At 37.0% G+C, this 27,661-nt stretch overlaps 1 protein-coding gene across 2 annotated transcripts in view; it reads left to right on the top strand.

Annotated features, from left to right (window-relative positions):
* The window catches only part of gabrb2a (gamma-aminobutyric acid type A receptor subunit beta2a), a 93,217-nt gene that overhangs the window by 20,185 nt on the left and 45,371 nt on the right, over positions 1 to 27,661 (top strand). For both annotated transcript variants that reach the window (XM_079839831.1, XM_079839832.1), the window contains one exon: positions 12,329 to 12,549. In XM_079839831.1, coding sequence (XP_079695957.1) covers positions 12,329 to 12,549 — 221 coding nt within the window. The remainder of the gene's footprint in view (positions 1 to 12,328; positions 12,550 to 27,661) is intronic.

Raw genomic sequence — 27,661 nt, forward strand, 5'->3', positions numbered from 1 at the left:
ATAATTTGGATTTTTATGAATTTGGGTTTTCTTATCAGAATAGTTTTGTGATTTTGACTAGAATAGGTCTTTATGCTTGAACGTTGAAAATATATTTAATTCTAATAAATCACTATTTTCAGATATTTTACATTATTGCAGCACCTCTCTTTCCAGTCTGTCAGTAACACTCTATTTAGTTTGCAATGTTCTGCTCTGATCAATGTTGCCAGATTAGGCGGTTTTGAATTTGATTGTGCGGGTAAAAACGGGCTTGGGCAGGTGGGCAAAATTTGGGCTGGTTTGGGGTCAGTGTGGCGGTTTTCAAACATCAAAATGTTATAGTCTAATTGGTTAATAACAAATTCAAGTGTGCATGTAAGCTACTCCATAAAACCAGTCATCATGACGTTACTAACTACACAGGCCCAGCGTAGAGTCAGTTGGTGTTGATGTCGAAATGCACATAAAAGCACATACTTTTAGCCAATCAGTGATCAGCAGGGAGACGCATAAATATACAATAAGTTATCTACAGTATGTAATGAGCGGGAGAGTGAACCAACTCTCAAAACATGGGTTATACCTGTGACTCGACTCTTTATAAATATAACCAACTCTTAAGAGCACAGTTTAATGACTTGAATTGAAATCAAATATATGACTCCTGTCCATCATCGTGTGCACAGTGGCCTGATCAGGATATCTGCACCTTTTAAACCATCTAGACTGCGCTCTACTCATCCTGACAGCTGCTGACAGAGGTTTGAATCAATTTAACACAGTCAAAATGGATTAATTGTTATGTTCTACAAATGAAGAGTTTGGTTGCAAAACGCGATAAACGCCATTTTTTGACATTTGGATTTTATTATTGGAAATCACTGTTTAGATGTACCTTAATCTATGTGTGAATTGCTGCCATTAATAAGATTTGAAAATGTACATTTTAAGCCAACTACAAAATGTATTTTTTCACAAAACGCGATATCCGCCAGCCCAGTTTCTTTACAAAGTGCGATATAGAACGTTCAGGATGCCGCGCAAGCTCAGGATGTCACGCGAGGAGAGAGTCACCGCCGGTGAAGTGCTCCGAGTTTGCTCAGTGATTTAACGATAATATCAAAACAAAAAAACATATTTTTAAAAAGAGGATTCAATAGGCTAACTAAAAAACGTTTACCAGTTTATACTGTAGGCGAGCTGTCAGTCACGTAGGCTACGTCACTGATCAACAGCTGTCTGTCAGTCAGAGAATCAAAGCTTCAGAGTCAAGCTAACGTTATGGATTTCGATGACGGATTGGAGCCGGTCATTCCAGCTGCTGTTGGGAGAAAGAGGAAGGCATCTTAAGAAAATCATCAAAGGGAGAAGACAAACGGGCAAGGCATTCAGGGGAGGGAAAACATCCAAAGATTAATTGTTGTCATCGTGCGACTGCGAGTAATGTTGGTCTGTCATGCCGACACACACACACACACACACACACACACACACACACACACACACACACACACACACACACACACACACACACACACAAAACATTGATTCACTAGCTTTTCTTAATGGTATTACAGTAGTAGAATATAGCCTAAGGTGGATATATAGCGTTTTGCAAAAAAAAAAAAAAAAAACGTTATGTTGTGTATGTTCTGACCAAAACTAACTCGGAATCGTATTATTATTAATCAATCTTTGTATATACTATTCCATATATTTATGATGTATTGTTTTTTTAACCAATTTAAGATGTTTGACAATGTTAAGATAAATATGTTGCATTTTGGCATGGTTTTTGACTTATTTATGGACATAAAATTAAATAAAAAATATCCTGGATTTGAAGAATATTGTGTCCCGGCCTTCACTGAGCTCAAGTAATAGTTTAATGTACAAAAAATTGTGAATGAACTTGACTGTTGATGTCTTAAATAATAATGTCAAATAACCAACATTTCTCAAAATGGATATATCTCGTTTTGCAACGAAACTCTTCAAATATGTACTGTAGCACAACACATAGGTAAATGCATTCTTGTTGTTAATTTTTTGTTGTAGGATTATTGTACATGTATCGGTGAATGGGCGGGTTTTAGTGAGTTTTTGGGCTGGAAATCGTTGACCCAATCTGGCAAAACTGGCTCTGATTGGTTGGCTGGACCGGTGTGTTGTGATCAAGCGGCAACCTTCTCTCTTGAATCCAACACGGTAGTGACTTCAACTTGTTATAAAATCTGTACAGCAGAAAAAAATATGTTTACAGCCTGGTACAAAAAGTTTTGGTCTTTATAGCTCATTTTGACCTTCATGACAACTGTGAGGGGGGGGGGGGGGGGTGATTATTATTATTAATTTTTTTAGAAATCATTTGTTTAAATTATATTAAAGATGCTGTAGGTGATTCTCTGCACAAACATTTTTTGTTATGCTGGAGAAAGTCTCCTCATATCCTGATAGCAATCACTCTGTTAAGCGGTCAAAATGTATTTTTATAAATATATAACGTCTGTGGAAGGACTATAAAATGTTCGTTCAATCCTTGCATTCAGTCCGAACGATCCTATAGCATGTGTTCCCTGTCAGTCAATGTGTGTTTGCATACCACTGCGCAGCCAGTTCACGCAGACATTATACGTCATCAGCGCGTTCACGTACGCTGTGCAGACAGAGCGAGAATGGCAGACAGGCAGCAACAACAACCTGACCTTCCTTCAGAACTGACAACAAGTGGCCTTCTAACAAGTTTTAATAAACAACGATCTACAGTTACCTGCTCATCTGCAATTTGTCTAGTGTGCAGATTTTGAACACGATGTGCATCCTCCAGTGTGAGTCCTAACGCTCCTTCCGCCCCGTCCTCTGCAGCCCCTACATGTGACCCTTTGAGGTAGCTGCCCCCTAGCACGACCCCGCCGGCCAGTGTCCCCCTGTATGCTCAAGTCGGACAAGGTGCTTGTCTCCATAGAGACATCATCGGAGTGAAGCAGACTCTCATCAGGGAATCCCTGGCATTCAAGTAATATTATTACACACTGACAAGTTTTGCTAGCTAAACAAACCAAAAATTTGTTGCATCTAATTCCGTTTTTAAATTAAAGTTTGATATGTTGAACTTTTACTAACTGCACTATAAAGTTTCCTCACCGGTGAATGACACATGATGTATTGCAGTTGTACGTTTTCTCTGGGCTGTGCGCGTTCATGCTTTCAGGAGGTGTGGCTTTGAACAGCAATTTGCAGGGAGGGTGGGATTGTACAGTTTCAGTGCTATCAGGCTAAAGTTAGCATTTACCAGATCTCCTACAGCACCTTTAAGCCTTGAAGTTCTGCATAATTAAGGGGCGTGGCCACTATGGTCGAGCTAGGCAGGCGTGGTTTCAGCAACCAGGCACCTCAGCTCCACCCACGTCCCGCCTCTTTGCCCATTTTCGGTTATCCCAGAGTGACGCACGGTGGCGCACTGCCAAGATGGCGGCGGCCGGCTCCGCCCACTTTGGGCTTCAAAAATGCTCTTCAGAAACCTACGGGTGATGTCACGAACACTACGTCCATTGTTTTATACAGTCTATGGTTGTGATTGGTCAGCCACTTTGAACGTGTTTTGGAAATGTCACGGCCCATACTATAACCGGCAGTTTCAACACACTACTGACGCAACTCAACCAGGCCTCACTCCTTTATTTTGTGTGTACCTTGGGTGGGAATTATTTAAATGATGAATACTGTTATGTGTTCGAGGCTACAATCGAGGCGTTTCAGGGAGTTGTGCTTACTGATTTAGGGCGTTTTCACACCTGAAAGTCCGCACCAAGGTCCGAACCGAAGTTCATGTTTTGATACTTTTTATATATTCGGTTAGTTTTGGTTTGGTTTCACATTGCAATTATGTGAGTAGACTAAAGAACTTTACATGACGCACTTGCGTCCACTCGTCATCATCTATGTGGGCTGCATCTGGACATTGATTGGTTTGTAAACGGACGTGCGTCTGACGTCAGCGTTTTTGACAAGTTGAATGAACGGACGCATATCGTTGCCACTATTGAACAGTGCGCATTGCTTGACTATTTTTTTATTCGCTACGTTTAAAAGTGGACATTTCAAGCTTTATATACACATATTTCTCATGTTTGTGAGGCAAGTAGCCTGCGGATTTTCGGTTTATTTGAGACCCGCTCCAGTTCATGTGTAGTAAAGCATGTGATTGCTCCCGTGATTATTGTCTGATATAGACTATTTGCTTCTTATTTATTAAATCCAGGCAATTATCTGATTAAACGTTGATTAAAATTAAGATACAATTTATACAAAACGAAATTCCCATTAAAGAAATGCTTTCTAAGCAAAATCATACAAAATTTCGTTCAAAATTATTTCTGACTTTCTGTCTACTGACATATTGTGCATATTTTCACTTTTCATAATCAATGTAGCCTAGATTGAATTTAAAAATAACGTTATAATATTTAAACATAAACAGGAACTTCCTGTAAATGGTCTGAAAGTCCGAACCATACAGAAAATGCTTTCACATAGAAAAGAACCGAACCTTTGTTCAGTTTGATCCGGACCGAGACTACCTCTTTTCGTCGGACAAAATTTCGTCTGTTTGGTCCGGACCGTGGTACGGGGGAGGTTTCACATCTGCAATTTTGATTCGGACCAAACTGAAAAGTCCGAAAATCCGGACCAAACAAGGTAGGTGTGAAAACGCCCATAGAGAATAACTCCTTTTGGAGTGGACCTTTCTCATTCTCAAACAGCAACATTACACACTTTGGGTCTCATTGATAAAGCACAAGCAGAATTTTTTATTTTGTTTTGTAAAGCGTTCATTAAGCCGTTTTGACGTAAAGTTTTGGATTCATTAAAATGTTTGTGTTTTCAAAATGTTAGTTGGTATGAAAGAAATGTACAGCTGCTAACACGTGTAAAAGGTGCATAAAACATTCAGACATTGTGTTCTTTTAAGCAAACTGAGTACACTGCATTTTGATGCACTTTGTAGCATAATAATATTTCACTAGGTCGTTTGCCCAGTCTTTTTTTTTTTTTTTTTACCCAGCCGACAATCACAGTGGAGAGGCGGGACAAATAATACACCAACCAATCATCCTACTCATACAATGATTGGGAGGAGAAGTTTGCTGGTTACTGCATTTTTATATTCAGTAATATTCTTCAAAATGAGATGCTAGTAACACATTACTGCCATGGATATTCTAAATCATAGCAACCAAAGCGCCTCAGCTTGAAAAAAACGCTGTGCCTTCAAAGCGCTCTCAAGCGTCACCAGCTGGCTGTTTTCAGAAGAGAACCAGGCTTTGGTGGACACACGATAATTGAATTTTTATTGTCTATATTATGGCCTATTAGTCTCAATAGCATTTATGCAATATAATGGAGCCAAACCTTAGAAGGGAGTCCAGAAGATTCCACAGCATTCCTGGACACGCAATTTACCTAGTTGTAATTCATATGCGGGGATTATGCTAATTTTGAATGAGTCTGCACACGTGCCCTATTTACAAATGATTGGAATTCATTAATATACACACGTTTAACCAAAGACTTTATATATAGGAAGACAGTGCACTCCGGTTACTTATGAATGGGAGAAAGTGCAACGCCCAATATGGCAAATAAACCCCACCTTCTAAATGAAAGAGCCAATCGTTGACTAGTAAGATCACCGCGTCACTGCAGCTCCCGTTAGTAGCTCCGGTTCTGAAATGCACATTAGCTTTGTCCAAGCTGAAAAATGCGTTTTTTTTGTCATGATTCAAGCGTTTATCAACTAAATTTATGAGACAGTTATTGTCAGATTTCACTCTAACAGTGTTGGAGAATTTGATGTTCCCCATTCAAAGAGGTAGGAGCTGTGCTTGCATGCCCGAGAGGCATTTCAAAGATGGCCGCCGAGTGAAAAGTCTTAAAGGGACTTTGGTTTAACTATCAAATCGTATATTTACGAAACGTTTGTGAATCCGGAGGAGAGGTTTAGGGAAGGTCCGTTTTACGTGCAAATTGCTCCAAATTTATTTATATTTACTAAAGTTTCATGAATGAGCCCCATTGTTACATTAAAAATGTAACAAAGCATAATTAGTCCTCTTTAAATAATTTCCATAAAATACCAATTAGTATCCGAAACAGTAGTGGTATTTTATATGTGTATGGGACATGTCATGGTGAATTGGGGCGTCTGTGTGTGCAGGTGTGTTTAGCGTGTGTTTGCCCATGCTGAAGTGACTGTTTGAATGTGCACATGCAGGACAGTGTGAGTCACAGCTGGTTCTTCCAGCGGCTTTTGAATCAGAGGGAGGTTTGTCCTTTAATGCCTGAGAGTTACTTTATCAAGTGCGCTGGTTATTTTTGGCACAAGACGATTGCCGGTTTTAAGAGTTCCCTCACAGGTCACTGCTGGAGAAGCACGGAGAGATAAATATGGGGCTAGAAACTGCCTGCCACCGTTCAGCCAGCCCACTGCCCCCTCATCCTCTGGCCACGCTGATAAACACATCCAAAGCACTCCCAAAACAAACCAAAGATAAAATCAGGGGCATTTTATCCCAGGAGGCATGGGAAAAGTGCCTGCTCAAAAACAGTTCGGATGAGAAAATAAATGACAGTATAGAATTAAAACGAGAAACATTACAAAATATAAGCTCAAATAGGGTGTAAAGCTGCTTTTTTATATAAATAAAAATTGATGCTACAACAGCTGATGCTTCACTGTGATTGGCTGATTACTCTGTCAATGCAATAATGCCAGCCTATCATGATTGCAGCCAGTCAACAAATCGGCCTGAATGTGTCAAACTGGGGGAAATGGATGGGCTAATTACAGAGTAAACAACTCGCACTCGGACATCATCACTTTCGGTCACATCCAAATCGGAATGAACTTGTAATGACTTGAAACGCAAAGTGATTTGTGACTGAGGCAGTTTTAGCGAGCACTCAGCTGGGTTAAATTAAAAGGTGCATCTGCGTGCCTGCCACCATCTGCGGTGTTTACCGAGGATTTGTTGACTAATGATCTGAAAGAAGGCGACTGCTAATAAATGGCTTAACAACAGTTTGAAGTAACTAATGAAATAGGCAATAAATGTGCTTGCTACTGTATTATTTAAGATATTATTTTATAAGCAACTTTATGAGACTTGTTGTGACTAAAAACGTTATATTATGCTTCATGTGGTAACATCTAAATGAATAAATTCAAATAAATATGATCAACCTACACTGCTATTAAAAGGTTTGTGGTCAGTAAGATTTTTTTTTCTTAATGACATTTATGCATTTAATCTGAAAGGACACATGCAACTGATCAAAAGTGACAACTTACAAAAGATTTCGATTTTAAATAAATGCTGTTCTTTTGAACTTTATATTCATCAAAGAATCCTGAAGAAAAAGTTCACTGTTTCCATAAAAATATTAACCCTTAAATGCATGATGGTTTCGCCAATCATTATTACATATGCAGGTATTTAGCGACCCGAACCTATCTAACACGGATATCTAACACCAACATCTGATATTTTAATAACAATTACAAAAGAATAAAATAAAGCATATTACGTTACCTTTTGAAACTTGGAAGGGTTTAAAGGTGCACTGTGTAAATTTTAGTGGCATCTAGGTTGCGAATTGCAACCGCCCACTGCTCACCCCTCCATTTCAAAGCACATAGTGAAGCTATGGTGGCCGACACAGGACAAAGATGTCTTCGTCTGAGAGAGCAGAGAGTAGCTAGCGCCCTGTAGAGAAGTTTGTCCGTTTAGGGCCACTGTAGAAACATGACGGCGCAAAATAGCGACTTCACACTGTAAGGGGATACATACAGGTTGCGTCCGAAACCTGGAAAATGCTGCCTTCGAATGACACATTTCAAGGCAGGAAGGCACCAAGGCACGTCCGAATCTGATGTTAGCTTCACTTCCTGTCTCCAGAGATACATTCATCTGATCGATTTTTGAAGGTAGCATATTTGTATCCTTCGCTGCCTTTGATATCCCACAATCCTGTGCTTTCCATTCTGTGACAGTTGAGCTGGGAAAAAAAGATGGCGTCCGAAAGTTGTCAGTTTGTGTGTAAATGTACGTTTTTGTACCAACATTTTCTACTTCTGATGTCATTTCTATCAATAAATTACTAATGTAGTAGTTAAATATTTGTTTAGTTCTCACCAATGCTCGCTCTATTTTGCTGTAGATCATTAAAAGGTTACACTGCCTAAGAAGTCTGTCCGAAATTAGTTTCGTGAGGTGCCTTCATGCACAAAACGCTGCCTTACAAGTCATTGTCTGATAAGGCAGCGAGGCAACGAGTCAGCTGCCTAGGTTTTCGGACTGTGTAGATAGAAATGGCTCATTCAAAAAACATAACAGTTCATTATGTAAGTGTAACAGAGGCTTGGCCTCCTTGTTAGAGCATCTGACTCTCATTCCCGAGGACCCAGGTTCGAGTCCCGCTTAGAGTGGGTGGTTCAAAAAGGAAGGGTTACATAAGGTCTTTATACACCACTGAAAACATAGTTATGTATTTCATATTGCATTTCTGTCAATAGATCCTCATAAATACTACACACTGCATCTTTAATTTGAGCAGATGATTTTACCATCACTGTCATCATCACAGTGTAACCCCAGTACATTCAGCATCTGGCTCATATTCACCATCTCAAACATTTGCTCAAAACTATCGTTTTCAATGTCTTTAAAATCAATATTTTGATATCTGGGAGCTTATTCACCACATCCACCATCAAATGACAGTGACACTTATATTTGATTGCATTCAGTAATTGCTCTGCAGTAAAGCCATTTCGTTTTGCAGATGAAATTCTTGTGTTTTTTGCCTGAGGTAATTATGAGTGATACTCATCCTTGTATATCAAACAGTGCCAACTTGAGGAATAAAGGTGAATTGCACTTACTCATTAGCGTAGGGGCCAGATTTACTAAACACGGCAAATTAGCGTGAGAGCACAATTCTAATTTATCACTGCGTGTCTTTAGTAAATCCTGACTGTAGTTTTTTAACGCCATAAGAGCTTGTTGCGCTGGCACAAGCTGTTAGTAAATCTGGCCCTAAATATCTGTTAATTAAATATCATGAGATATTTAAATATTTGTGCACAGGAAAAAAATACTTGCACTATTACATACCTCGGGTCGCTAGCGACCCTATACACTTTTTAATATTAAAGATTAATTAGGAAACAGACATTTTTTTATCATTTTATTTTTTTCCTGTTATATTATTTATAATTAACTGATTGAGGAATACTAAGAAGGTTGATGTCTAACTTAAAAAAATGAATGAGGAGGAGGGTTTTGAATGTCGTCCTGGGTCGCTACAGACCCGAGGGATGTGTTTAAGGGTTAAGCAGCACAACTGTTTTCAACATTGATAATAATACAGAATGTTTCTTGAGCAGCAAATCAACATATTACAAAGATTTTAAAATATATAGAAATAGTCATTCATTTTTAATTTTAAAGTGTAATAATATTTCACAATATTACTGCTTTTACTGAATTTCTCCAGACTTGGTGAGAATAAGAACTTCTTTCAAATACATAAAAAAATCAATACATTTGAGCAATGTTTTTTGGTAAATCCAAGCTCTAGTCATTTGGTTTCATGCTATGTTAATGCTTTCAAACTGCCTGTGAACACAAATTATAAAAGAAGCCTGGGCTAAGGACTTTGATGAAGAAGTATCGGATGAAACCTGGAATGAAAGTCTCAATGAAATTCAAGACTGCTCAATAAAGAGAGACAAGTTGAAAGACAAGTTGAAGTGGTACATAGATTGTATTATTACAAAACTAAATTGAGTAAAATATACAATTCTATTCCTCCAGTTTGCGACAGATGTAAAACACTGGAGGGTTCTTTGTCTGACCTGTTTTGGTTATTGTCCCAAATTGTTTAATATTTGGACTGCCATATTATAATTTTTTTTTTTTTTTCAAAGGTTTTTCAAAAGGAGATTAAGCCAGACCATGGTCTTGCAATTCTCAGATCTTCTGAGACATTAAACACTATTCCAAACTCTCATCAACGACCTCAATTGATGGGCATGACTGTTGTGAAAAAAACAACAAAAAAAACGTTTAAACGGGAAATCTTCAGACTCTCTATGTTTCAATGCTTGGCTGTGTGAATTGTTTCATGTCATACAACTGGAGAGGATACGCTCCTTGGAGTCCAAATCTCCTCACCAATTCCAAACTGTATGGCAGCCCTTTGTGGATTTCCTCAAGTCAGAATAGTGTATTATTATTGTTCTCACTCTAATAATCCATTGAGTCTGTGATTATGCTTTGCTTATGTTGACCCCCCTGTTTTGTTAGGGTTGTCATGGTTTTATTGTTTGATTTTCTTTGTATTCTTAGGTTGGTACACTATGTACACATTTTAAATAAAGTATAAAAAAATTGTAAGAACTTTTTACCCTTAGTGTTTTTACAATAAGACAATCGAGACCAAGAAATCTAAACTTTTTAAAGTGACCTGATCTAAATCTAAAGGTTTAGATCAGGTGGGAAAAGCTCCTTACAGTAACATCCACAGGTTTCCACTTTTTACAGTGCGGTTTTAAAGTTTAATATACAGTGTGGTTTGAAATATTAATGTCAGTCTTAGTTATTAATATTAAATATTGATGTAAAAACATACAAAAATATCATAGTGTTGGTTGCCTGTTGATTGTGTAAAGGCACAACATGTTAGATTTTTGGATTCAAATATCCAAAAAATAATAGAACAATGTTATATATTTTGTTGACTTTAGTACTTGTTATCCCATCCAGCATTATCCAAGATTGTTTAAATAAGAAATTTTAACCAGGACATGGACCGTGTCCGTGCGTCGCCTATCAATGACATCATACCTGCGTTACGATTTACGGTTTTATTTTGTAGAAACCATGGAAACACCAAAGATGCTTTAATATATTATGTGTTTTATTAGACAGGTGAGCAACTGTTTGGAGACATTCATCGACAGAAAACAAATCATTGTTATACAGCTCAACACAGTTAGTCTTATTGTTTAAGTCTTGTTTTCTTGATTTACCGCTAGTACCGTGTTTTACCATGCCTAATATCGATCTAGCTCACTGCAGTGTGTCTCATAGTAGCTGTCGAGCGAACGAACAGAGTAGCATTATAAAATAACTTTCAACACACTCAAATGTGTCTAATATGATAAAACAGCGCTACGTTACCCCACATAAGCATGAGTGGAAGAAGCAGAAACGCTCGTCTGCGGCATAATAAAAGCTACGCGAAATCAAGCTACACCTTTGTTTTGAATAAGAGACCTCTTGCAGCGACAATTACATATTGTGGCTTAAAGGGTTACTTCAGCGATTAGCATTAGGCTTTGTATCAGTAGAAACCCGGTAGTATATTCGAATTATCGTATTTTCCTAGACAAGATAATTATGCATTTTATTTCTGGAAAAAATCCTCCGATGATGCAAATATCGTCATTTTGCGTCATCTGAGGATTTTTTGGCCAGAGGCTAGAGACTACAGGAGCTAGTTCCGCATGTTTTCAACCCGACCATAGGGGAGGGATCTCACACACAGAATGCAAATGCGCACGGCCGCTCGGCTCGGGCATTCATAACGGAGCAGTGCAGAGCAAAACGAGTGTTTCAACTTTTCACTGAATTCCTATGAAAGTTAAGCTTCCATATGCGATCTGATAATGCACCAGTCTGGACACACACCGTGAATGATGCCGCACTTACCTGAGCTCTGCGCTCTCGTGATGAATTAAATCTGACTCCTGCTGCGTTTGTGCCGTGACTTTCGTTCGGCTCGCTCACACGTTATTGAAAAGACACACTCAGTTTTTAATTGTAGGGTCTATTCTCTAACTGAACGAAACTATTATATTACTATGATAGTCAAAACAACAGTGGGGGCGGTGTCATGGTGGGCAAGTGATAACCAGTAGCCATGGCTTTGGGAGTGGCGTTGTTGGGCAGCGAGTCAAGTGCATTCTGGGAGTTGTTGTCTTTCATCCACATGAGTGGACCCACACGTCTTTTCTCAGTCTAGCCAGTCTAGTCCAGCACCAAATTCAAAAATAATTTAACATTTATACTACATAAATGACCCAGTTTAAATACACATTAATCTTCCCAGCGCTGAAGTACCCCTTTAAGGCAGATGCTCATATACCTTTAACCTGTAATCTGCATTAACAGCAAATTGAACATGGAATTTAAATCCAAATGCAGAGAGAGATGCTTTTTTAAAATCTGTTGTATTTTTCCATTATTTCCTAACGATCCTCATTTTCCTCTTATTTCAGGACTACACCCTGACCATGTATTTCCAGCAAGCTTGGCGAGACAAGCGCTTGTCTTACTCTGAGATCCCTCTGAACCTAACCTTGGATAACCGCGTCGCTGACCAGCTGTGGGTGCCCGACACCTACTTCCTCAACGATAAGAAATCCTTCGTTCACGGAGTGACAGTTAAGAACCGAATGATACGCCTGCACCCCGATGGCACCGTGCTGTACGGATTAAGGTACGTCCTTTTGAGGTCATTTTCCTTGTCGTTATCGACCGGTAATCATGTTCGGCAGAGGTTGTTTAACTCCTCTCATAATTCTGTCCGAGCACTGGTGCAAACTATTTGCAATCCACCCACACGTTCACGACATGTTCTGAGGTCTGTTTTTTATTTTCTCTCGCTGCTGATTGCATTATGCCGGTGTAAATGACTCAACATCGTGTCTATGTTTAGAAGGGATGAAATTGTTGTTGCTAATTCCAAAGCTGCATATTGTGCTTTCTGTTCCTCAGCCTGACAGCAGTGTCCTTATCAGAGGAGTGTTAAAAAATTAAGAATCTGCATTGCAGCAGATAATTCACTCTTATTCCACTACCAAAATCAATAAATATAATTTATAATGCTTCATTATATAAGTGCCCAATTACATAAGCTATTTTTACATAACCCAAAAGGGAAAATGCATTCAGAAACACTAAATGCACATGATGAAACATTGATGGGAATGTGTGAGAGTGCCGTGACCTGGCCCGAAGAACATTGCTGCTGGGACTGCCAGCACGCTGCTTTGTCAATGGAGACATTCGTATGTGAGACAGCGCCGGCTGCGGCCGCATGTGTGTGTGCGAGCATGTGTTGAGGAGGCAGTAATAGAGCGTTCTCTCTTGTGACATTTGAAATTTAGGGAGAATCTGTGCTCTGTTGCGGTTTGACATAAAAGAGTGTTGGAAGATGGGGTGTTTGGGTTTGTTAATGCGTTTGGGAGTGTGTGTTTGTGGTGTGTTGTCTGTGTAGGTGCCCTGCTCTCTAAGCCTGCCAAAGCATGTTCCTCAATTACCTGGAGAAGAAGAAAATAACTGCGCTCTTCTATAACTGTCTGTGAGAGCCCAGTCTGAAAATTTAGCACGGGCAGGTAGATCCGATTATCTTGCTCCTAAAAGACTTCAGCCAATAACGCGGACACCGACCAGGAGATGAAAATACACAGGCTTAAATACAATTTCCAAGTCATAATACAACAACTGAATCATTTTACAGCTTATCAGTCTGCGTTGTCCTTGTTTTAATCGACTAATGTCAAAACATTTTCTTTCATTATGCCTTAGACATTTTCATATTAATTTAGTTTCATATTAAAATTTGGATTGTTTGGAGCCTGTAAAGACAGAGACGCATAGTACAGTATCGATTTTGTCTAGAGCTACTGATTCTTATTCTGGCCAAGAATCACCTTAGAAGGCCTTAGAAGTTAGACACAAAAAGACGAGGCTATGCATTTAATTTTATTTTGTTTCTTTTGGATGTCTATTTTTCTTGCTACTGGATGCCTCAAACTCTGAGTATCGTTCAAGTTAGTCATTAGTTCTTTCTCAAAAACATGCAGTGCCTTTATAGTAAACTCCTAGTACCTTTTTAACTCTTTCTCTGTCAGCGATTTTTATTTTTATTTTTATTTTAAGTTTCTAGACACCGCCAGCGGTTTTGATAATTTTCCCAAAAAATGTATGGCCCCTAGAATATTCATGCATGGCTTTATGCATAATTTTTTTAATCAACACTTGAATATGGGTAAGTTTCATAAAAAAACATTTTGAGCAAAAATCATGTTTTTGTCGAAGACTACATCTGGATCAGATTCAGAACGATGATCAAAATATTGATGGAGTAAATTAAGTTCATCAACACCCCTAATGCTTGCACAGTCCTATAGCTCGTCCTGGGTCGACATTTCATTCAGTAACATTAGACAGTTTTTATTTATATGCTGTGTAATGTTGATGATTGCGTTATTTTACATATGCATATGATTACATATGATATCACTTGTTTCTGCAACTTATTCACATGTGCTTTGATCAGGAGATTCTGTACTCTTTCAGAAGATGTGTAATAGCACCCCTTACCATTTACCGTTTGGCGGGAGAGCGTTTTCTTACAAATAAAGAAAAGTTCTGTGTTTAGATAGCTAAGGCCCAAAAAATCAGGCACGACCCTACCCGAGCCCGTGCACGTTGTGTCTGACCCCACACACATTATCTGTAATTATGAGCCCTACCCCGATTTAAACCCGACCAATTTTTAATACGTAGGGCGTTATAACGGCCAATTCTGAAACTACAGAAACTACAATTCTGAGTTGTTTGAACTACAGAAATATGTTTATAATTATCTTGAGATAGTTCACCCTGAAATGAAAATAAAGCCATCTTTTACTTACCCTGCTGTTGTTCCAATGACCTATGTCCTTCTATCTTTTTCGGACCTCAAAATCAGAAAAAAACAAAAAAACATCCTGCATGCACTCCTCCATATAATGGCAGTTAAATTGCGACCAGTCTAAAACTTTACGAAATGGATACAATAGTATCACGCAATGATACAGTGAGACGCGCCCCATATATGGAAAGTGTTCAGGAGGCACACTATAAGGTTTTGCTAGAAAGAAACCATATTATTCAGTCAAAATACTGAGTTTGGCCGTTTGGCGTTACACACGCACCATTTTGAGAAATCAGGCTCAATAGAAACAAACGCGACTCTTATCTTCTCTATAAGGTATATGATAAGAAATAAAATGACAACATTGCATGAGTGGCTGCTAACGGCTCACACTCGTCACAGGAACGTGCACAGATGGCCGAGCTAGTATTTTGACTGAAAAATAAGGTTTCTTTCTCGTAAAACCTTATAGAATAACTCCTGAACACTTTCTATAGAAGATAGACGGACATTGTAACAGCAGCAGGGTGAGTAAAAGATGGCTTTATTTTAATTTCAGGGTGAACCATCCCTACGAAGTATGTAAACTGCGTTTTTTGTTTATTCAGAATGGAATGGATCGCAAATGAATCCGAATGAAGAAACTTAACTTTGTAAGAATTTGTTACTTATGCCTACTTTGCTAAAAATATATATAATATTACTGATTATGGCATAGCTTTCTCCCCACCCAATTAGACTAGTAAAGTAATGATAAAAAACCCCCACAAATGCTTGATCAAGGGCCCGGCCCAGCCCGAGGATAGTGGTGGGAAATATCGGCCCGACCCAGCCTGCGGTCAAATTCGGGCTCGGGCAGAGAATCTAAACTCTAGTTTGGCGGGAGCGTTTTCTCACAAATAACGGAAAATTACATTTTTGGCAGGGAAAGAGTTAAACACTTCACTGTTTCCATACGAACCAATAAAAACCTGTATGGCTTCACTCCTGGAAGTTCAAATGTAAAGTGGAAGTGTAAATCCAGCTAATCAGATTATTACTTGCCAGATTGAGAAAATGCCTTTTGCTTGTGGTTGGAATTTGTATAAACCGGTCATTGCTATCTTAGGCTGAGGTTAAACTTGTTCATTGAAATGTAAACAAAATGTTCTGTCTGAATTAAATTAACATTGCTAGTATAGTTTTAGCAGTTATTGCCTTATTGTGTTGCGATGTGTCTCTTATTCACAGCATTTTGGAGCACAACATAACCCAGTATACAAACAATATGAGGTGTTCAGCAAGGCTATGTACTAGGCCCAATTAAGAAGCGTTACAGTGTCATTTCTGTCTAAATGCAATCGACTAATTTAGGACATAATAGACTTAAGCAAATCTAAATTACTACACATGGTGTCTGAGAGAAGAAGAAGAGGTGTTTGTTTACCATCTCATTTACAGTGGATGAGCCACACAATAAAATGGAGACATGATCATTAATTCTCGTTTACAGAAAGGTTGCCTATTATATGGAGGTGAAGTGCATAGGCTGGTGTTATTTTTCCAGAGACTTGAAGATGTCTAAGGGTAGAATAGGACAGCTTCTATTTATAGATAGCAATAATTTATTTTGTGTATAATCACACATTCCTGTGCTGTCTTACTGTGTAAAGGTGGGTGAATACCAGTGCAGCAGGAAAACTCAGATAGGACAGGCATCACTGCAAGAAAAATTGCTGAACTGAATGCAGAATTCAATAACATGTCCTTCTCTTGCATTTTATGCCTGATTCTGTCAATAGTGGCTTAGCAGGATCACCAACAAAATTTATATTAAATATATTATATCATATATAAAAGTAAATACTCCGATGTGACACTTCCCTACTTTGCTTTTCCCTATGGGTGTATGATATATTTTTTTGCAAAACTTCTGAAAATGTATGTTTGAAAACATGTCTTCAGTGGTTAAATTCAATATGAACTCTAAATTGGGCCTATTTAATTAAAAAAATGTTGGCATTTGGCACATTATGCTTTTATCCAAAGTGACTTGTATTGCATTCAGAAATACGTTTTATCACTTCATGCATTCCCTTGGAATTGAACACATGACCATGGCGTTACTAACGCTGTGGTTTACAGGAATATTTTTTTAAAGTCACATTCCTAGTTAGTATGTTATTACGTTTTATTTAATTTTTTTACAAATTCCATTTAAAAAGATGTTTTTGGACTCCCATTTTAATATTTAAATTAAATTTTACTAATCAAAAAGCATGTCTAATAAATTGAAATCATGAAACAACAATTTGACAATAATTTATTAAAAGAAAAAAAAAATGTTTAGGGCCCTATGAAATATGTTTTTTACCCCCTCAAATTCCTTTTTTTTTTTTTTTTACCAAATTCTGTGTTTTTTGGATTCCATTTGAATGGTTTAATCAAATTTTTATAATCAATGATTTAAGAATCAATTCTATGAAATGTTTTCTTTTCAAAAATTCTGTGTTGTGTATTTTAATTTTTCTGGCAAGCAAATTAAGGCATAAAACATTTCTTGAATTCATAGGCGTAATTTACGGGTGGGACGGGTGGGACATGTCCCCACCACTTTTTGCCAGGCTCGATATTGTCCCCACCACTTTTTTAAAATAATTGAAAAATAGATTGCGGAAGGTGTGTATTAAAGCAAAAGCACCATCTCCAATTCCCGGTGGGTCGCTCTGTCCGCTCATAAATTGGGCCGGCAGACTCGGCTGCTTTCTCTTCGTTTTCTCTATATGTCTATATGTGTTAAGTTACTGTGTGACTGATATAACAACACAGCACATTACACTAGATTTGAATTTAAATCAGCGCATCAGACCGTGCATTAAAAATTGCCGCTTTCTGTTGTCAGAGCGCGCACGCTCTCTCTTTAAACTCAAGTGCGTCGCGTGTACTCAGGTCGTTGCCATTGAGAAAAAAACAAACAAAACCGTCATTTAATAATGTGGGGAGAGTAAGCTAATCGCGGAAGAATAAAATGGATAGTAAAAAGATGCCAGGGGGAGCTGAAAAAGCCAAGTAAAAAAAAAAAAGAAAGGCATTGGAGGATGACGCAGCCAAATGTGCCAAACTTACAGATATTTTTTCAAGACAAATGAGCACACATGAACTGGCAACTCATATATAGTCAAAATACTAGATAGAAAGACGTCGGTGCGGTTACTTATGAATGGGAGAAACTGCAACGCGTAATGAATATGTCCCGCCTTCTAAGTAAACGAGCCAATCGGTTGAATCAAAGATCCATTGGCAAATGACTGCCAATATTAGGCTATAATTTTATTTATCAAATTGATACGGATATATAAATAAAAATTATAGTGCAAAAATTATATTTCTTACTGCAATACTGCATTTTTGTTTGAATGCAAACCATTTTTTAGGTTGGTCTTGGGCATAGACACCCGGGCTGTTGTGGTGCCCTACACAGCGCGTGATGCGCGTAATGGGAGCGGCGGCACTGTCCCCACCACTTTTCAAAGCAAAGTTACGCCACTGCTTGAATTGATCTTTTAATCATATGAAATGAAACAAACTTTTTTGTCAAGCAAAGTGCTGCACATCAGAGCTTTACAGTTAAAACATGGAAGACAATTGATTATTCATTTAAAATAAAGGGTTACACTTTATTTTAAGGTGTCATCGTTACACTGTAATTATATATTTAAGTACTACTACTGAGCAATATTAATTAACTGTACTTAGGGTTTGGTTGAGGGTTAGTTGCATGCAATTATACATAATTTACTGTTAATACTATGATAACTACATGTAACATGTAACAAGGACACTGTAAAATAAAGTGTTACCAAGTAAAGTTTGAATTAGTGTTTAATAATTATTATTAGTGTTAATATTATTATTACTACACTGAGATGTAGCTAAATTCTACTGTACAACAGTAATGCAGTCAAACCAAAATTTATTCAGACACCTTCAACATTTTCTCACATTATCACAGTTTATTTGCTATAATTTACAAAATAGTAATAAAATATGACAAGAACTGAGAGTTAAACTGTCAGAACAAATTCATCTTGATAATGTCAGATAACTTTGATTAGAAAGGTATGTAATGGATTACAATCAACCAATCAGCTGTCAGCTGTTAAATTTAAGTACACAATTAGATAATACCAATTTAAGTCAACAAATGACCAAGAAATGCTTAATTTTGTTCAGTCTGTGGTGTAAAAGGTCACATTAGCAATTAAAGAAAATCACTTAAGCAAAACATGGTCAGGTCAAAGTGTCTGAATAATTTTGGTGCCAAATTTGTATCAATTTTACTGGTGAAGAATTCTTGGGTATAATATGTCACAGTTTACTTTATTTTGCTATCCTTACTTACATACATTAACTATAGTGTCCTGCACCCACTAGTACATTTTTGGTTTGACTGTATATTCATAATATATAGTCATAATTTCTTCCGGTTAAACCGAACTTGTATTTTGACGGGTTGCTGTGAAGTCCTTTATGATATGACAATAGTTTTCTCAAATGAAATGGTAAAATGCTCATGAAGTGACTCAGAGCGGCTCTGAAGATAAAGTTCATGCATTCATATAGTGAGACAGCAGAGGCTGAAAACACTGTGATCGTCACGCGTGCTTCTGTGTGTGTGTGTGTGTGTGTGTGTGTGTGTGTGGTAAATGAAACCATTCATTCACACAGACAGAGGCGCTGCTCCCACCACGCGCTGCACGGAATGAACGGAAAGACAGGCATTCTTTTATAATTTTATTTTTTTTTTTCTTTTGTTTATAATGAATTGATTGAGGAATACTAAGAAGGTTAAATCAAAAAATGAATGAAGAGGAGGGTATTGAATAACATCCCGGGTCGCTAAAGACCCGAGGTATGCATTTAAGGGTTAATATTCAACTATTTCGTGATTTGTCCCTAGTATGTGCATATTAATGTCTTGTCTTTTAATCTCACATCAAAATTTACTCCGCCTCTGAAATTACTTTCCATGTCCAATTGATTGTCACAAAGTCCTCTTGTTTTTCAGCCCATGCCTTTCCAACCAATTTTCATATAGATTATTGGCCATTTTTCACCATCCAAGCAATCACTATACTTTTTAAATATCACATTTTAGTAAATCCTTGATGCAGTTCGAGACTAAGATGTTCACTGCAGAGTTTTCAGCGCATCCTCTCGCCACCCTCATAGTGTAGTTTAGTCAGAACCCCTGCGTTGTGTGTTGCAGCACAGGCCTTAGTAAACAAGGTCGTTTGGAATAAAGGTACACATGGTGCCTTGGGGTCTGTACCCAACCCTTACATGAACCTGTGTGGTGCACGGGGAAACCGTAGTGCTGCAGCCCGGCCATGATGGATAGATGAAGTCCAGTGTGTTGGTGAAGAAAGTGGTCTTGAATGTATGTGGAGGAGAAGACCTGGTGGGTTTCAGTGCAGGGAAGTAGCAGTCTAATGACACTAGAGAGTAAACAGCTCTGACTTTTATTCCTCAGACCCTTTTCAAGCTGATACAAGCTGCCAGAGGCGTTAAGCGGCACTAAACCTGTGAGGGTCAGGCCTAGCTTCCTTCTGCTCTTAATATATTGAGCCAAGCCCTCTTCACGCGGATACAAATCAACCAATAAGCAGCAGGTCACCGTGAGAGGGAGAGCAGAGAAATAGAGAGATGAAAAAGAGGGACTGAGAGCAAATTTGATTTTTAGCAAACTATCTCACAGACTACTATAAATGTACCTAAATTTAAGTAAAATAAACATATTTGGAAAAAGTAACTATACAATTATTAGACTAGATAATGAGAAAGATTAATATATAATGTAATGTAAGAAGTCAGTGTTTGGGGGCAATTATAACACCTGACAAATAAATCATATTAACCTACTTTCACTTAAGATCACACATCCAGGTTATAATGTTTTAGCTGTAATGTGTGTTTAAAGGAAAAGGTCTAAGTGGGACCTACATTATAATTGTATGAATTAAATGAAATAATCTTTACTAAAATATATTCATCTGCTAGAAATTCAAGAACAATCCACAACTAGATGAAATAACTATACTGTGTATATATTCAGTGTATTGTGTGTATATATACACACTACCAACTGTGGGTTTGGTAAGATTTATTTAGTCTTTATTAAGTCTCGTATGCTCACCAAGGCTGCATTTTTGATGAACAATGCAGTTAAACCGTAATATTGTGAAATATGTATATATATATTCAAATGTCATTTATGTCTATGATCAAAGCTGAATTTTCAGGATCATTACGCCAGTCTTCAGTGTCACATGATCCTTCAGAAATCATTCTTGATGCTAAAAAACATTTCTTATTATGTTATCATATTTTTGTGGAAACCATGACATATTAATTTACAGGAATATTTTCTAAAGTCACATTCCAAGTTAGTATGTTGGAGCCCTATGAAATCCTAATTTTTTTTCCCACATTCCGTTTTTTCTGTTTTAATTTTTCTGGATTCCATTTTTTGGACTACCATTTACTAATAATTTTTTTTTAATTAATTGAAATCATGATATTTATACAATTTATCAATAATTTATTAAAATAAAAAATAAAAAAATAAAAAAAACATGTTTAGGGCCCTATGAATTTTTTTTCTTTTCTTTTTTTTACCAAATTGTGTTTTTTGTTTTGTGTATTACATTTTAATGGTTTAATTAAATGTATCAATAATTTTGTGAAACAGTAATATTCTGAAATATGTTTATATTTTCAAAATGTAATTTATTCCTGTGATCAAAGCTGAATTTTCAGCATCATTGCAGTGATGTCTTCAGTGTCACATGATGCTTCAGAAATCATGCTATGATGATTTGCTGCTAAAGAAACATTTCTTATTTTGTTGAAAACTGCTGAATAAATGTATAATTTTCTTTAAAGCTACACTGTGTAACTTTTTTAGTCTATTCTTAGCTAAAAACACTTAGTTCTTTCAAAAATATATGTGCTCATTAATGTATATTTACTTCTTTCAAGTAATAAAGTATTCTCGTAAGTTTATAATATGCCATTGAAAATACATAAGGTAATGGGATCTAACGGTGGTCGCCATGTTGCTCCTCCATCTTGAAAGTACATTAGCCAACGAGGGACATACCCGTAAATTCAAGCTTCGCCATTCGCGTTTTAACCGGTTTTAACACTGTGCGCGTCAACTTGTTCAGACTTGTCTGGTGCATGCACAGAGAGTTTTCATCTCAGCAGCTCCAGTAACAGAGTTATACGGAGTTTTCCTGGCTTGTTTATTCCTCAAAAGTCTGTTTTTCCTTGTGTGGTATTTCTGTGCGTTAATTACTCCGTAAGTAATAATAGTTATTGTCATTGTGGATGTGTTTCAGAGTGTGTCATCGCGTAATTCAGTTGATGTCACCTCAGAAGTATTTTTGTGTCAACATACAATAGCGTAATGCTCACCTATTTGAATAATCATTCAGTTATTAACAATGTTTATTCGTTTATAGAAAATATTTGCTTGTAATGTATGTTGATGGAAATATGTATCAGGTCTGATCAGCATATTAACACTTGTTATACAGAGCTAAACCTGCGCACACACTTTTGTAACCGGACACCGCTTGTTAGCAGCGGCAGCTCCGCTCCTTTTAATGCAGCTGCATTTAGCGCCTATATGTGGTACAATAAGCTCTGGTTTACGGTTACATTATACAAATGTAACTTATAAGTGTAGTTATACAGTTCTTAACTGTGTATATTCTGTCATGTCATTATCATGTATATTTACCATCCTAATTTGTTCTCTCACAGAAACCACATTTATGTACATATCCATGCAAACCTGTTTATGCCTTGCAATTGGATGACTGAATAAACATTACTATCATCAAAGTTCACTCTGGATTAGCTGCAGTTCTTTCTAGCCGAATAATTAGGCCAGTTGAGTTCTAACCATCCCACTGCGCACAGAATATCCCACAGGCACCGTGTTGAATGTGGACGAGGTCGAACAGGAAGCCATATTAATCTTGGACTAAATCGGCCACCGTAGGAGTTAAAACGAAATCGGAATTGAACAGAACAGAAACTAAAATTCACTGGATGGTCATATACCAGTTCACCACTAGATGGGGGAAAATATCACACAGTGTAGCTTTAAAAAAAAAAAAAAAAATGCACCACTTTTGAACGGTAGCGTATAATCAGTTGTTCTTAGACATGTGCTGAATAAGTGTCTTCATTATAGCTTATTTATGATTAATGAAATTTAATTTGTTATAAATTGCCCCCGTACAACTGCCAATGGTCTTCCCTAACACAGAGAAAAAGAGATGTAGTGTATGTAGTGAAAGAAAGACGGACAATGGGGGAGAAGAAGATAAAAGGGGGGTCAGAGATGAGAGATATTGCGAAAGGGTTAACAATGTTAAGAGAGAGAGAAGAATTGACAGAGACAGAGAGAGAGGAAGTTATCATGATGAGGCTGATCAATTTGAGAGACACTGAGTCTCCATGTGTCTCTCCACTTCTAACTCTTCTCTCCGCTTTACAACAACATGCTTCCAGAGACTCCAAACCTCATCTGCTAGAGGCACCAATAACTCTAATCTATCCATCTTTTAGACATCGGAAATGCACAGAGACTTTTGCTGATGATGTAGCGACCTATAAATAGCCCGTTATTTTTACCTCTGCCATCTTGGCCTAATTTCCTGATTTCCCAGAGCTCCCAATACTTCCACAGCGCTTCCTGTGGAATTGTGGCTGTCGAATGGTGCACTAGGAATCTCCAGAGTGTTGATGTTTTTAACATGCTGATTTATGACCGTAGAGTTGTGAACAAAGAAATGGATGAGGCTTGTTCTTGTTATATGCTGACAAACCATAACTCTGATAAAAATTACCCCCCCCCCCCTACAAGTATGTATGTACAGTATGTATGTATGTATACATACATACATACACTTACAGTATATGTTTTTGTAAGCCTGCGGAATGTTGATTGACAGAAATGTTACTCATTTTAATTAATTTTTTTATATTAATTACTTAATTTGATAACTTTGAAACTCAAAATCAAGTAGAAGTTTAAAATGATTGTGACAAGTTAAAGTCGCCATGAAATCAAAAATTACTCTTTTTTTAACAGAATGTTGCTGTGTTTATTATAAATAAGTTTTCGTGCACACCATTTTTTTTATTCATGTGCCCTCATAATTTTTAACCAAAAACATTAACGTACTCTTCCCCTTGAGACGTTTTTTTTTTCTCTTTATGACAGAGATATTCAAGTCTTTCGTCTTAAGCTTGAGTCGAGTCTCAAGTCATTTAATGTCTAATAAAAAACAACAACTGCATTCTCAAAAATCTTATTTTTATTTGCATTTGTTTTTTAGTTGTATTATATAGACAAAATATATTGTCTTTCTATCATCTGTTTTGTTTGTAATAAAGGTCCTGGGATGTAAGTGGAGTACATCCAGCCTGTACTTATGTTATAATCCATTGTACAAAACAATCGTCCTGGCAACAATACAAGTAGTCATTTTCAATGTAGTCAATAAGTTGACGCAAGATGGCGCCAGTCACAGTACAGCGTTGTTATTGACGACAGTAATTATCAGAAAATATCAAACCTCTGAATGTTTCCAGCTGTTTTAAGTCAATAGAAAATTGAGCGCATGCTGATTGCGATACGTTAAAATATGCTCTTTAAGTAATAAATATTAACATCTCTCTCTCTCTCTCTCTCTCTCTCTCTCTCTCTCTCTCTCTCTCTCTCTCTCTCTCTCTCTATCTCTCTCTCTCTCTCTCTCTCTCTCTCTCTCTCTCTCATAGACGCACATTAAGAGAGAGAAAAGCTGCATATACTACAAAAGATTGATAAAACGTAGTACTAGGTTAAAGGTTAGATTTTTTTGTTTTGTTCATGTTTTAAAGGGGTCATGAACAGCATTGTTTTATGTGGTACACTTATAGGCTAATGTTAGTATGATTCATCACAAATTTAGAAATAAAAGGCATTTTCCTACCCTGATTTTATCCCTCTGATTTGAACACTGTTTGAAGGGGCGTGTCTGCTGTGAGACTTCAGTATAAACGCCCACTGCTGTGATTGGCTGACATCTTTGCTTATGAAATAGATAGTATTACATGTGGAAGTCTCGAAAACTCACATTTTTTTTATATTACAGCTCTCAAGTTTAACTAATCGTAAAAAGCGTTGATTATGGCATTTATATTTAGATCGTGAAAGGTTGCATTGATGAGCATTGTAGCCGATCACAGACATGTAGAGCACATGAATGCTGTGATCTCGTCATTGTAACTCGATTTCTACACACTAACTAATGCTTTCATCATAACTAACAGTGCAAACACAATGTAAATAAGAGATTTGTTGATTATTACGGGAGTTTTGGCGAGAGTCCAGAACTCAGTCACTGTTAAACTTGCGCTATTTGATTGACAGCTCCAGCGATTGTAAAGAGAGCGTTCTTTGATCGCTTTCTATATATAATTTAATCACAGTTTAAATAACAGATTATTTTCATCCTACAAAGAGACACAATGTGAAGTTTACCGTTTAGCCAGTGGTTTGATTTACTGACACAGCCAAAGAACATCTGACTGTACATGAATCATTACATATCAGAAATCACTGATACACAGGCATTAGAATTAACATATTTACTTACATGTTGTCATTACTGTCGAGTTTATATCGTAAAAGTCTGTCTGCAAAGCCTGCGCCGAAATTGTGACTGATTTACCAAAGAATCCACAGTGAAATGTACCGAATATGAATAAATAATGCTCAACTGAGACATTCACATTGATGAAAATAAATAACCACATTCCTCGCATTAGGATCCTTTGGAAAGTAATGCTATTTTTAGTCCAGTGATCGCTCTTCTCTCCTTGTCATCTCACTAACACACCAGTGGGCGGGGCCAAAGTTGCAATGATGAAGTAGGCGTTGATTTTCTTCTTCTTGGTTTCAATAAAAGCTGTTTTTGGACTAACAAGGAAGTTTTAATTTCTGAAAATTGCAGGATATTCTTATAGTATGATGACCTCTGATATGTCAAAATCTCAAGGACAATTAGATTTCTCAGTTCATGACCTCTTTAACAGGCTGGCAATCCAAAGGAGCCATGTAGCTACACCACTGTATAAAAGCTAGCTATGTGAGTTAATGTGACTAACCTGTGTGAATGCGATGTCGAATAAAAATGTGTTTTTACGTAATAAACCCAAATGTGAGAAGATATGGCATGGTGGCTCCCGTCATGTTTCATGGGACATTTTTGAGTTAACGCGCAATACATGGACATACATAACCGAATTCTATGACAAGGGTCAGTTCTACCACAAGACAAATATATTTGATGCGGATATTATAAAACTCATTCAAATCTTAAATAAAAAAAAAAGAAATGATTTATTTATGATATCAGTAGTTAAGGATAAAAGACGAGTTGTTTTTAAAATTTTCACGTCCCTTTTTGTAAATTCTGAATTCAAGTATGAAGTCTATTAAAATTAGGGATGGGCGATATGGACTTAAAAATTTATCCCGATATTTTCTAGTATTTATTGCGATAACGATATCAATGACGATAAATGTAGTATCATTCCCCATGTTTTTGGATACAAGTGAAAGCTGCATGCATTCTTGCGAGTTTCAGAAAAACAAACAATGATCTAAAGTAAAACGTACATGTCATCAAATAGGCTCCTATAATACATAAAAAAAAAAATTAAAAAAAATAAATATATATATATATATATATATATATATATATATATATATATATATATATATATATATATATATATATATATATATATATATATATATATATATATATATATATATATATATATATATATATATATATATATATATACAAATAAATAATTCATTAATTTTTTTTATGTCAAATTTCACACCAGCCTTTTCAGAAATGGAAAAGTTGCAGATATAATTGTCTTCTGTAAAGGTGCAGGTAATGTTTAAATAGTGCAACTGTGCTGAAAAACATCAGACCATACAAACAATAATAATTAAAATCAATGACAAGTTTTACATGTAAACCTATTCTGTATTTATTCATACATGGTGCAAAAAGTGGTAAAAATAGCAGAAACCGCAAAAGTAATTATCCCAAAAATGTCTTCAGATTACAAAAAAGTTGAAAATAATGATTTAATGATAGAACTTCAGTAATTTGAGTTGATAAGATAATAATACCACGAATTCTTCTACTAATAAAAATAAACTGCACTAAGGAATATTGAGCTTCTGAGTTCATGAATATTAATCACGTTGTCAGCTCTCATTCTAACCGATTTGCTGAAATCAAAACAGGCACCGTAATAGGTGCACACGCCAGCCAATGAGATTCCCGTTTGTGCATTCGTTTCTTCCTGTTCACGAAAGGCTGAATAATTCCAAATAAACGCTATTATTTTACAGGAAAATTCAACAAAGGATATTGTTTACATGTAGCACGTCAATTCTGTGTGGTATAAGACTCTCTCGCTCTCTCTTTGAGTGTGTGTGAAACACTGAGCGCTCTCAGTCGCGCGCCTCACACTAGTGTTTAATGTGCGTCAAATGCACTGCGCATTCATTGAGATGAACTGAAATAGTATGCTTTACCGATCGATTGAGACAGCGCGAATCTCTTAAGTGCTCAGTCCAAGTGCTCAGCGAGTGAAAATACATCTGTATGTACAGGTTCAGATTGCCCTCAGGTAGCCCCTCGTTTAGTTATGAACTCTTCCGCCATAGTTGTTTTCGCTCTGCACGTGAGATGCGGATTCAGTGCCGCCGCTCCCATTGCGCGGCGCTTAGGGCACCGAGTGGTGCGGGGGCACCACAAGAAAATTCTCTCTCCAA

This window comes from Gobio gobio, assembly GCF_949357685.1.
Source record: "Gobio gobio genome assembly, chromosome: 16".
Lineage (NCBI taxonomy): Eukaryota > Metazoa > Chordata > Actinopteri > Cypriniformes > Gobionidae > Gobio > Gobio gobio.